This window comes from Falco rusticolus, chromosome 10 (genome assembly GCF_015220075.1).
Source record: "Falco rusticolus isolate bFalRus1 chromosome 10, bFalRus1.pri, whole genome shotgun sequence".
NCBI lineage: Eukaryota > Metazoa > Chordata > Aves > Falconiformes > Falconidae > Falco > Falco rusticolus.
The window spans coordinates 19,354,217-19,367,161 of NC_051196.1; the positions used below are offsets into that span (position 1 = coordinate 19,354,217).

General features: G+C 51.5%; 1 protein-coding gene across 3 annotated transcripts in view; it reads left to right on the forward strand.

Moving 5' to 3' along the window:
- Positions 1-12,900, forward strand: part of NUP160 (nucleoporin 160) — a 28,753-nt gene extending 15,853 nt beyond the window's left edge. Inside the window, exons 19-35 of one of the 3 annotated variants that reach the window (XM_037401739.1) lie at positions 778-937; positions 1,621-1,690; positions 4,430-4,528; positions 4,850-4,969; positions 5,866-5,961; positions 6,074-6,168; positions 6,872-6,968; positions 7,055-7,160; positions 7,277-7,437; positions 8,020-8,116; positions 8,858-8,968; positions 10,046-10,169; positions 10,946-11,047; positions 11,361-11,502; positions 11,761-11,886; positions 12,153-12,257; positions 12,447-12,900. In XM_037401739.1, coding sequence (XP_037257636.1) covers positions 778-937; positions 1,621-1,690; positions 4,430-4,528; positions 4,850-4,969; positions 5,866-5,961; positions 6,074-6,168; positions 6,872-6,968; positions 7,055-7,160; positions 7,277-7,437; positions 8,020-8,116; positions 8,858-8,968; positions 10,046-10,169; positions 10,946-11,047; positions 11,361-11,502; positions 11,761-11,886; positions 12,153-12,257; positions 12,447-12,533 — 1,898 coding nt within the window. In that variant the 3' untranslated portion in view covers positions 12,534-12,900. The other 2 variants (XM_037401740.1, XM_037401741.1) reach the window with 2 other exon arrangements.
- The last annotated feature ends 45 nt before the right edge of the window (positions 12,901-12,945 follow it).

Here is a 12,945-nt window from a genome sequence, read left to right on the forward strand (position 1 = left end):
GAAAATTGGTGACAAACAGGCAGCAGTGCCACGTGTGCAGGGCTGTGAGCTGGAGAAGAATTTCCTCCACTGGCTTACAGGCCTGGGGCATTTGTGCTCTTTGTAAGCACACTGCAGTCTTTGGAGTCCGAACTCTCCCTGAATGAGAGTCTTGGTTCAGGAGGCAATTGCCTCGATGTAAATGTCAGCACATGAAAGCAAAACTGAAAACATCCTTTGTCTGTGCCAGTGTCGTGGGTTATTTCTTGGCCGGCTCGTGAGGAAAGTCCTGTTTGGCTGCTGTGCTGCAGGAAAAATATGTGAAACGTAGGAAAGATTGAAAGGAGATGGCAGCTTGGGGAGAGGCGTTGAGAACAGTTAGCTAATGGGAGATTGGATTGCTGAGGGTGCTGGAACGAGGATGGAGGCATTTGAACAGATAGCCAAATCAGCACTCCCTCAGCCCTGCCCTGCACAACACTTGGTCGCGCTGGAAAGCTGCAGCTGTGTTGCGAATAGCACAACTGGAGAGAGAGCACAACCCTTTTTTGTCTGTTGTAATTGAGTTGTGGTTAATAAACATTGCAGTATGTGGCTCTTTGATCTCCTGCTACTCCCTCTGACTTAACCAGACGGCAAGAGAAATCCAAAACCAACAAGTCTGAGTATTGAACGTGCTTATTGTTTTGCTCTGTCTTAATCTGTGATGTTTGGGCTGATGAGCACAGCACGATGTAGAAAGCCTGGGATGTCTGCTGCGGGCCCTCTTCTCAGTGTTTCTTTAACTTATATTTTTAGTATCCAGCCCTCAAACAATTGTGGAGCTGTTCTTCCAGGAAGTGGCCAGAAAGCACATTATATCTCGACTCTTCTTACAATCGAACACCTCTTTAGCTGAAACAAGCCTGAACTGGCCCCATCTCATTACCGCAATAGTGACTGACTTTTTGCCGCTTCTGTATCCTTGACTGTAAACCGGCTGCGAGGTGCTCACTCTTGCCGGGCTGGAATCAGGAGGAGTTTCTGTACGGCATGGCAGTGCCAGAGCCCCTGCGCGAGTTGTGTGAGATCCTGATACGGAGCTTCCGTGCATCCGGAGGCTGGGAGCATCGGTGGGTCTGTGGGAGGAGGGTTGGGGCTAGTGGAGGCGGTAGGGTGGTGGGCTGCAGAGTGCTTGGGGGCTGTAAGTTGGCCACCTCTGCCACCAAGCCTCATACAACTCCAAAATCAGTGCTTTCCACGCCTGCATTTCAAAGGCAAGTCTCTGGAACAAGTGACTTGTTAGCATTAATGGGATTTGCAGGTATTTTAAGATTTCACAGAATCAGTCCTGTTCCGGTGCACAAGAAAGGATTTGAGTTTTTGACTTTAAGCCCTTGAGCTCTAGCAACTTGACTTGGCAAGGTGCGGTGCTGCAAGATTTGGAAGAGTAACAAGATTTGGGTAGTTGTGGATTAGATGTACTAATGGTTTTGTTCTAATATGGATAAATCTTATTACAGAATAATGACTTGTATAAAGAGCAGCTTAATCTTCTCTCCTTTCCCCCCACAAACTGAGTGCAAGAGGCATGCTGACTTTCAGACTAGTTCTGTGAGCTCCTGGGGCTGGATTGTCCCATGTTCCTTAACCGCCGCTCAGATGGCCCAGCAATCCCAGCTTCCTCTTCCCTGAGTGCCTGATGGGGAGCTGTCAGTACACCCAGCTGCAGGTGAGTGCTTTGCGCCGTCTCTCTCACAGGGGCTGAAGGGGGAAGAGCAGGAGCGGGTGCAATAGCAAACGCTGTCTTTCCAGGCGTGGGTTTCTTTCAGCAGCAGCTCTGCGCTTTGGCCAGTGCAGAGGTGTAACGCAGTGTGAGCTCTCTGCACAGCTGCCTTACATCTGCTTAGAAAAAGCTCCCTGAAACATCATCTTTCTAGTTGCTGGAGTTTGTTCTGCTTTCTGCTAGTCACTGCTCTCTTGAGCTCAGACACGAGCTAATCTTCCCAAATACTCTGCTCTCACGTCTCCCTTTTGGAGATGACGGGCTGGAGGTTTGTCCTGCAGATGAAACATAGAGCAAGGAAGGATTCTGCTGGGTAATTGTTAGAAATCTCTCGTGTAATTATCACAGTGTCGGTGCGGTGAACAAACTGTAAGGTAGCAAATATCTTCCATCTTCCTCATGCATCTGTCTTGTTCCCTGTGGTGTCTGCCTCTGCTAACAGAAGGGCTTTTTGCTAAATATCTCGTACCTAGAAAATGACGCAGACAGTTTGCTGGGGAATGATTTCAGGTGGTTGTTTTATGCATTTCCTCTTTCATCTGTTTTCAAGAAAATCCAGGCATAAGTGCTCAGGATTATTATATACCCTTTTCGTGGAGGAGTTCAGTCTCCCAGGGCTTGTCTGACAGCGTGATACTGCGTGCAAGAAACATCTTTGCAGAGCTTGTTTAAATATCACAGCAAGCCCGTAATCCAGCAGCTTGCTAGCTGCTGATCTACCCGTAGCCTTTCCTGTGGTACCATTGCAAAAAGATTGCCCGACGGGACTGGGGTTCAGGAGGCTGTCTTCAACCCAGCAGCTGAAATAATGCTTCAGGAGGGCTTATTTATTTCTTATATGTCCTTACTGGTAAAAAACAGAGTAAGAAACATCTGTCGCCTTCCCATCCCTGGCTGTGCTCCCAACATCTTGGCAGCAAGACGAGTGAACTACTTTTTTTTTAGGTGTCTCCGTAGACTGCTGTATTTCAGCTGTTTCTCCACTGTCTCTTCCCGTGCTCTTCAAGGGCTTGGTAGTTGTAGCTGCTTGTGCTCTAGTTCTGAACCGCGTGGTTTCTTGTCTGCAGTGCCATGTGACACGCTTCATACCCTGACTGATGGCAGTCCTTGAGGCACGCAGGGCTAGGCAGGCTGTTATTAATGACATGTTTTTTCCTGTGCTTAGCAGATCCTTTTATTCTCACAGTCCCTTACACCTGGGGGCTAAATTGCTGTCTTTTGTGTTCGTGTTGCTTCCGAGAAGAATGTCAAATCTGCAGAGCTTTTGAGCCAGGAAATGCTGGGATGGTTTGGGCAGCATCGTTGTACCTCCTGGCATATGTGCACTCTCATGGCACGAGCATGCTTTGAATTTCCTTGCATTGCTTTCGCCTCACTTGTGTCCTGCCTCAAGGAGGTACAAGAGACTTTTATATCTGCAGGGGCAGGCTCTTCCTCCTCCCCGCTACCTTCTGTTACGCTTACTGATCCCAGTCAGTCACGTAAACTTGGATTAAGTGCATTGACCTCAGGGAGCTCACACTGGATTTGCCTCGAGCGCGAGTACGGTGACCCACATAGAGGTGGAGATACAGGAAGCACCCTGCGAGTAACAGGCGGGCACAGAGAAGGTCTAGTGACCAAAGCACTGGCCTGGGATGAGGGCCAGACCTCTCCTTGTTACTTATTCTGTATGACAAGCTGTTGAGTAAGCCTGGGTGGGATTTATCTGTTGTAGCTGGCTAATCAGAACAGTGAATCCGGGCTCAGAAGGATGCGTTGCCACGTGGCTTTTAGTGAACGCATGGCTGGGGTAGATGGGGCATATGTGCCGGTGATTTATGCACATGCAAAGATGCAGGTCGTCCAGTGAGACCTTGGCTTTACCACCAGGTCCTGGCTTCTCCGCCTGCCTCCCTGCTGAGTCCCAGAGTCCTGCTAGTGGGACATCTCTGCTTCTCCAAGTATGAAGAGCATACGCTGCTCTCCCAGGCACGAGGGATGCCAACTTTTGAGGTTTTGTCATGCTTCCTAGCTGCTTATTGATAGGTGATGACACTTTGCAGCCCTTATATTATCCTGACGGAGCAGGCATAGGGCCAGTTGTGTTGTTTCACGCTGGCCAGTGTCTGTGTTGTGGCTTTATTTGTGGTGTATCCTTGGTGCTATCAGCACTCCACCCCATCCCTGTCAGTTTATTGCTGCTATCCATGGTCTTCCCTGGCTGCTCACCCTCCCCTGCCCTGCTGCACAGATACTGCTCTTCTAATGCCTGCTTTGCCTGTTCTCCCGCTGCCTTCACAACATGCATGCTCCCGTTGTGCTCTGTGCACACCAGGGTGATGTTTCCTTTGCGGTTCCCGGCAGCAAGTTTGCAGTGGTTGTGGAGAGCGTTGTGTTGGATATTTTGGGATATTGGGTGCTGATTCTGAGGTCCTTTGTACAGATACTGGAGCTATTCAAAGCAGGTTGTTCCCTGGGAGCATGTGAGGGATGTCTCCCCACCTGTGCGCAGAAGGGACTTTTGGGCTGGGGAAACCAGCCCTCGATCTGGTAGAGCAGGATTTATGCGAGCACCACAGCTAAAGGGGCCACCAAAGCAGCACTTTGGCATTAGAGACCTAACCCTTCCTCTGGTACTGGGTGCCTGCAGGTCATGAGCGAGTGCTGACCTGAATCAAAACTCCTCTTCCTCCTCTCCTGTAGGAATACATCCGCCTGCTGCAGCCATGGTGCCACGTGAACATGGGCTCCTGCTGCTTCATGATGGGCAGGTGCTACCTTGTTATGGGTGAGGGACACAAGGTAAGGCCCTCGTCTCCTCTGGTGCTGCCTATCTCAGGGGTCTGGGGCATTTTCCTTTGGGAGGGAGGAGGTGCACAAGTAGGGCCAGCCTTGTTTCTGCTGGGGTGAGTCAGGAAACATCCTTGAGGTCTGCTTCCTTTGGGCAAAGAATGGGGTTGGAGCTGGGCAGCGGGATCTGCTCTTGGGAAAGTTCTCGTTAGCTTGAGGCCAGCAGGACCAGTACACTGGAGCTAAAACAAGTAGCACTGTCCTCTTGCTGGTACAGCAGGGCTGGTCAGTCCCGCAAGGGAGCACACAAGCTGTTTTCTGGTCTGCTTCTAGGCTTTGGACTGTTTCTGCCAAGCTGCATCAGAGGTGGGAAGAGAAGAGTTCTTGGACAGGCTAATCCAGCCTGAGGAGGGTGAGGTGGTCTCCACTCCACGCCTGCAGTACTACAACAAGGTACAGCTGAGCCAGCCCCCTACATGCTCCTGGCCAAGTAAACTGGCACCAAGTTGTTCCACGCAGATACTGCTTGGAAAGAGAATTCCTGCTTGGTCCCTGGCTTTCAGAGAAGTGACTTGAGGCTCAGAAAACATGCTTTTTTTGGGGGGGAGGTGAAATCTCAGTGTAGTCAGTTTACTTTCCTTGAGGGCTGCTGATGAGGTGACTACAGTGTGAAAGCTAGGTACTTTCCACCTATTAGTTTTCTAATAGCAGAGGACTTTATTATCCAGCAGAAAAAGGCAGGGTGAGATCCAGCAGCTGGAGACAGAAGCCAGACACGTCCAGGCTAGATGTAAGGTGCTGCTTAAGGGCAAGGTTATTAAGCTTTGAGGCAAATCACGAATAATGTCTTTAAATTGAGATAAGATCTTTCTTCTTGCGTAATACCATGGTTAAGACAGGCTGCAAGCTTAGACCTAGGCTCATTGTAAGGAATTCCCTGATTTTAAACTCCGGAAAGCACAAGGAGTTGTCAGGTGCCCTTGGAGGGGGAACTTCTCTCACTAATACAGGTGCATGTGTGCTTGGGAACAGAATAGTTTACCTCACTGTTGTAGGGGTTTACTGTAACTGTCAGTGCTAAAATGTTTCAGAAAACTGATACGTGCAGAGATGAATCCTCCAGAAAAGCCCATAGCCTGGACCTGTTGTGCTGGGGTTCAGATCTCTGCAACTTACCAAATCTTTCCTGTTTCCAGTCTAGTTGCTTAGAAACATTGGTAAAATTTTTTAAACTGCTCTTATGGTTAGTAGGGGCAGGAGTAGCTCTTTAAAAAAAAAAACAAACTCTCACTAGCCCGACCCGTTCTTCAGTACTGCTGTGGCCAGCACTAGAGTATTGTCTTCTCCAGGTTCTGCGCTTGTTGGACATGGTGGGTTTACCGGAGCTGGTCATCCAGCTGGCTACCTTGGCTATCATGGAATCAGCGGATGACTGGAGAAGTCAGGTACAGGTCACTTTTTTGCATCAAGATGTTCTCTTGGGGAGCTTACACAGGAATTCCTTTCTTGAGTTTTATAACTCAAAACATGTTGGTTTGTGCTCTTTGGTGTTTTCAGGCTACTTTGAGAACTTGCATCTTCAAACATCACTTGGATTTGGGACACAACAGTGAAGCATATGTAGCCTTAACACAAAACCCAGATCCCAGCAGGTAGGTGACAGTTTTATGCCTTCATGTTCACTTGTCTCTGAGGTCCTTGTACCAATTTTTCCATCAAACTGAAAGGAAGATGATGCTTTAGGGTAGAACGTGGCTGCTGTGTTAGGAGGTATTGTTTAATATGTGTAAAGGTGTGTTTGATGAAGCACACTTCATTTTTGTAAGGACAGGTGGCACTGGCACTAGCTCAAAGGAAGAAACTGGGGGGGAAGTTGATTCAGGGAGGAGCCAGAAGAATGGCTAAAGGTTCACATGCGGCATTGTATGTTGAAAAGCTTTAGGAATCCTGTTAGTTTAATAAAGAAAAGACTTGGGGTTGAAATTTCAGTATGAGTACCATGTGGGAGGTGACCTGGGTAGAGGAAGCTTCACCCTAGCAGAGGAGGATGTGGTGAGCTGGAATAGATGTTTAGAGGAGAAGCAGGAATGCATTTTAATTGAGGCTGAAGAAAATCTTACCAAATACAGCTGAGGGAGGTAGACTGCCCTCCTGAGAGACCTTTGCGGAGGATCTCTCCTGACCAGGGTCTCACTTCCCAGCAGAGGCGAAGTCTGAAGGGACTTCTTGGTTCTAATCCAGAAAAAAAAAAAACCACAGAGCTTATCGCAAAGCAGCGCGTTCCTGGCTTAAAGCCTGCATCCTGGAGATGGGTTTGTTCCCGCTTCTCCAGAACGGTTGCGCTTCTCTCCACAGGCAGCTGGACTGTCTGCGCCAGCTAGTGGTAGTTCTCTGTGAGCGCTCCCAGCTCCAGGACCTGGTGGAGTTCCCCTATGTCAACCTTCATAACGAGGTAATCTGCCTGCGCTGGGAAGCAGCAGGGCACAACCGCTCTGTTTAAAGGGATTGTCGACCCACTGGAGCTTCTGTATGCTGCAGGTCGTGGGGATCATCGAATCGCATGCTCGAGCAGTGGACCTGATGACCCACAATTACTACGAGCTGCTGTACGCTTTCCACATTTACCGCCACAACTACCGCAAGGGTAAGGCTCGGGGTGGACACGTTGTAACAGCCCGCCTGGCCTGGGATCCTGCCTCACCTCCCGCTGCCGGGTGGCCTGCCTGGCTTTTGGCCGATGTGTTCCCCTTCTCTCCTCAGCTGGAACAGTGATGTTTGAATACGGCATGCGCCTGGGCAGGGAGGTGCGGACGCTCAGAGGGCTCCAGAAACAAGGAAACTGTTTCCTCGCTGCTATTAACTGCTTACGGCTGATCCGCCCAGAGTACGCCTGGATAGTGCAGCCAGCTTCTGGAGCTGTGGTAGGAAACACTGAGCTTACTACGAAGCCTCTGACCTGAGCTATTGACTGTGGGGGCACTTAGAGGTGTACATCTGGGAAGGAGCTTCCAAAATCCTTTCCGATGTGAACAGAGGCATTGGCCGCCTTAATCTGCTGCTCTCATCTTCTTGGCCAGCTTGTGCAGAATTGTCTCGCCCCACTCAATGGAGACATCAGTCCTGTCTGCCAGCCTTGTCTCATTGACCCTCTCTGGAGCAGGGTGGAAGCAGGACAGCTTTTGGGAGGGGGCTGCAGATATATGTGGGAATATATCACCTTTTGTTGAAGGAGAAGTGAATTTTTGGGGGGAATCTGAACAGCCAGAATACCAGTGAAAAAGAGAATTGCTGTAACATGGTTTGTGTTTCAAATCTGTTTGCGGGGAGGGGGGTGGCTGTAGCCTGATCAGCTAGCGCTGTGCCATGTTTCTGATAGCCAGAGATAAATGTAACCTGAACTGCCAAGTGGTTGTAATGGCTTTTCTGATTCAAATCAAGGCTTGAAATGGAGAGCTGGTGTTGGGGCTGTAATGTATTGAGGCAACTTGTCCTTTGGAAACCAGGTGGGCATGAACCCTCTTTCTGCTTTTTCCTGCAAGTACGAACGTCCTGGAGCATCCCCGAAGAGAAGCTACGATGGGGAGTGCACGGCTGTTCCAAGTAAGCGCCTAGTCCTGGTACTTCCAGTGTCTCTTGTGTTTCCACAGCCTCTGCCCTGGCCTCAGAGCTCTGCTGCTCCCGTGTGAGCTAGGAGATGGCTCAGTGCAGCTCTTGCCTCTGTCAGTTCAGTAATTTGGGGGGTTGTAAGGTAATGTAACTCTCCCAGTGTTGCAATATGCTGCCATGTAACATCTATTCCCCCTGGAGCTTTTGTGCACACTCCTCTGCAGTTTGATGTTTTGTCAGCACTTTTGCTTCCAGTGGAAATAACTTGTAATTAAAAAAAAAAAAAACAACACACCTTTGTGAGACAATTTCTAGTTGTTCAAGACTTTTGTTACTTGTGCTTTTGGAAACCCTGCTTGCTGGGAAGGTCTCTGCTCTGCCTGTGTCTACCAAAGCACAGGATGATGGGGTCAGGTTAGACTTGAAATCCTCAGCATAACAGTACAGAAATTTAAGGTCAGGTATTTTTAAAGCAATTACTTCTGAATGAGCTCTTTTGTAGCATATGCCAGGCAGTCAGAGCAGCAGCTGCTACCCAGCGTTAGGTAACATCTCTAATAGAGGAGTGGGAGGTTTTCAACAAGGAGATAGGCACAGTTCAAGGTGGCGTGGAAGGGGCAGCAGAACCTGACCCCTCCTTTGGTGCTTTCTGTGATACAACTCCTCTTAGGAGGGCAGAGGGGTGTAGGTATTTTGCATGATGCCCAAAGAGCCCTTTGTGTCCATCTGTTACAGCAACTCGACAAATTGAGATTCTTGAGCTGGAGGATTTGGAGAAGGAGTGTGTGTTGGCCCGGATCCGGCTGACTCTGGTGCAGCATGACCTGTCAACAGCAGCTGTGGCAGGTAAGAGAGACACAGCGCAGCCGCCTCTCACTTCCCCTGAGGTTTTTGCTAGTTATGGCACTTTCAGTTGTAGCTCAGAAGAGGAAGCAGCAATTTTGTTCTGACCCAGAGACAAACCCAGGAGCTGGCAGGGACTGTTTGGTTCTCCCTAGCATGAAGTCTCACCACCAAGTTCGGCAGCTTTGGAGAGGCAGATCAAGGGAACCAGTTTTAAGGTTTCAACCATTTTTTGGCTTTGCTGAGCTCTAGTAGTGGTCTGCAGCCTGGGGCTGGGGTTGAGCTCCTGTGTTGGGACAAAAAGACATCTTTTTGTCTTGCTGGAAATTCCCCCAGAGGAAGCAGAATTAGAAAGCCCTAGAAAAAACAGTTACTGCAAGACTACTTTTTGTCCTGGACGATGCAGCTTCACGACACAGCATTAGCTTATCAAAATGGTTCCTTGTTGGGGAACGGAAAGCTGCAACTCTCCCACCCTGGCCCTTTAGGTATGTTCTGCCACTCTGATAAGAGTTATACAACATGTACACATTTTTCCCCTTTAAGTGTCAGGAGGAGATGACTTCCCAGTAAGGGATTGCAGGGAAAGGATTGAACAGCTCGTTTGAGGGCACACTGGAGATGCAGGGAGCCAAGTGTCACAGTTTCATCTCTCCTCCTGCCACTGCCCCTCCTGCCTGCGCTGGCAGAGCTGAGCTGATGCCTTGTTCACTTGGATACAGGCCTGCTGCGCCAGTGACAAGGCTGTCCCCTCCCTAGTCACCTAAACAGCAGCAGCACTTGGCTATGGGCTGTATGTTGCTGCCTGCATCCCTCCAGCTGGTGCCTGATCAGGGACAGCTCCATGGGTCACTGTGGCTCTGTGCAGTCCCTCCATGGGTGGCTCCTGGGCTCAGGAGGTGTTCCTGAGGCCAAGAAAGCCTCTAGCCATGCGATGAGAAGTACTGCTGCAGGGGTTTTTACGCTGAGTGGTTGTCACGGTGCTGTTGTAGCTCTGCTGCTGAATTGCATGGGGTCAGGCCCCAGTAAGCACTGGTGTGTGATTGGGGGAGGCATTTACCTGGCCCTGCTTCCCTGCAGGCAACTCTACACCTGAGGAAACGGTTGCTCTCCTCGTCCGGGCCGGCCTCTTTGACACTGCCATCACTCTGTGCCAAACATTCAAGCTGCCCTTGACGCCCATCTTTGAGGGACTCACTTTCAAGTACGTGGCGAGCTTCTCCTCCCTGCCTTGGGTGACGTGCAGCTGGAGACAGGCGCTGCTTGCAGGGTGCAGCTTGCAGCTCCCCAGGGTCAGAAGCCAGCGCTGTCCCGACCTGTCTGCTCGCTGTGGCTGCTAGGGCTGTGCTCGGCCACGGCAGCTGCTGGCGTAGTGGTTTTGGGGTGGAACTTGCTCTTCATGCCTGAAAAGGAAGAATAAGGGAGCCTTGCTGAGCAGGTGGGGATGGGGGAGAGATTGCTCCCTGGTCTCAGAGAGCTGGCATCTGACAGTCACAGTGAGATGTTGACAGATTTGTTCAAGCTGCTGAGCAGCTTTCAAATAGCAGTTGGCAGAGCACTTGCTCTCCCGTCTGATCTTTGTGCTGCCATTTGCTCTCACGCCTCATCTCTGACCACAGGATTCCTCTTCTCCTTTGCCTCTCTGCGCTCCCAGAGGATGCGTTGTGCCTGTGGAGTCATTCAGGAGCGCTGCTGCGACCTGTTCCTGAGGCTGGATGCACAGAGGGCAGCTCTTGCCCCCCAAGCTCAGGCCCTAAAGCTTGCTAACATCAGAGACATTATTAATTCCTCCCTGGCAGCTAGAGCAGCTTAGAAATCGCTCTTAATAGCCTTCTATTCCTGCCAAGCCAGCTAATTCGTAGCTGTTGCTTAGGAATAGTCCTGCGAGGGGTGGCTTTGATGCTGGCAGCTGTGGCGAGGCTGGGTGAAAGGGCTGGACTCTAAAGGCACCCACTTCTGTTGCACTGCTCTGTCTTGCAGGTGTATTAAGCTGCAGCTGGGAGGGGAGGCAGCACAGGCAGAGGCCTGGGACTGGCTGGCAGCAAACGAGCTCTCCGCTCTGGTTACCACCAAGGAGTCCAGGTAGGTCCTTGTCTGCGGGGGAGAAGAGCAGAGCTGCTTGGTGTGGGAATGAGCGTTAAAGCCTTGCAGGAATCCAGAGGGTCGTGGGTTCACAAAACCCACGTAAAGCAGACCTGTGGGACTGGGATGTTGGGAGAGCCATGCTTCCGTGCTTTCCCCAGCCTGCTGTACTCGGCACACCCCACTTGGCTGGGCCTCGAGCGCAGACATTGAACCCCGGCAGTGGGACAGGTCCCCTGGAGCCACACCATGGCCTCACAGGCAGTAGCAGGGGCTGCTGGCACAGGTTCTGAGGGGAAATGTTGCCTTGCAGTGCCACAGATGAAGCCTGGCGGCTGCTGTCATCCTATTTGGAGCGGTACCCATCCCAGAACAGCCTGTACCATCGCTGCGTCATCAACAAGCTCTTGGCTCACGGGATACCGCTGCCCAACTGGCTCATTAACAGCTACAAGGTGAGAACAGGGAGAGGGTCATTGCTCAGCACGTACTGCTTGCAGCCAAATAACCCTAGCCGTGCCAGAGCTGCCCCATCACCTTTGCTTTGCCAGGCACCTCCTGGCTGCAAGCTTTGCCCTACCTTCCTGTTCCCAGCTCCAGGAGTCTGTGCTGGATGCTTTGTGCCTGTCACTGAGGCTCAGAGCAGGTTCCTCTCAGCATCGTGATGGCTCCTGGGCATGTTCCCTGGCTGACGTTTCCCTCTTTGCTTGCAGAAGGTGGATGCTGCCGAGCTGTTGCGTCTCTATCTGAATTATGATTTGCTGGAGGAGGCTGTGGATTTGGTCCTGGAATATGTAGATGCTGTGCTGGGCAAAGGGCACCGGTACTTCGGAATCGAGGTGAGCTCGCCTGCAGCGTGGGGATGTGGTGGACTGTTCCTTGGGGCGGATCCTGCTTGGGGTTTGGGTATCATGCACGTGACTTGCATGACGGTGGTTCCAGAAGTGAGGTGTGGATAACCCCCCCCAGGGGAGAGGGGACCTCTTAGTGGGACCAGTAGGACAAGTGGGTGCCAGGACATGGTGGCTGAGAGTTCTTCCTTGCCGTGGCTGTGAGGAGTCTCTGCCGCAAGCACATTACGATGCAAGGGTTCCTCTCCCCTCAGTTCCCGCTGTCCGCCACGTCCCCCATGGTGTGGCTGCCCTACACCGCCATCGACCAGCTGCTCCAGGCGCTGCGGGAGAGCACCACCAACCACTACAACGTTGTGGTAGGTACAGCTGTGCAGCGAAAAGGGGCAAGGGGGCTTGTAAACACCCTGCGGAGGGGCCTGAAGGGTGGCAGGGAGCACCACAAAGTGCCCTATGCCTGCTCCTGCCTGAGGAGAAGGAAAATGGGAACTGGGTGTGGGACGGGGTGGGAGCCCTCGTTTCTGACACCTGCTCTGCCCCTCACCCAGCTGTATCAGAAGCTGCACGACAAGATGGAGGACTACCAGCAGAAGGTCAGCATGGCCACCCGGGATCACCTCTACCGCCGCAACTAGCAGCAGCCCTGTTGCCTGCAGGCCCCCTCCTGCCCCAGGACAGCGCCTCCTCAAGGTGACGTCCCTGGGAGGTGACACCGTCCCACCCTGCACTGCCTCAGCCAGTGGTGTGCTGGTTTTACTCATTTTTTTCTGTAAGGGTCTGGTCTGGGGAGGTGGAGTGCACCTTTGGCACAGCACTCACCTTGCTGTCCCTGTCCCTTCTGGGGGTGGGGGATGATCGGTGGCTAACAGAGCTCTGGGCTGCAGCCGTCGCCAGGACCGTCCCCTCGTGCTTATCCTGTACCATACACGGCAGGTTTTGGCATTTCTTTTATTTATTGTTGTGGTTTTGGATGGACTTTAATAAAAGCAAAGTGTTATTACAGGTCTGCGTCTGGCTGGCTGCACCCCTGGGAGCACAGCGGGGGTT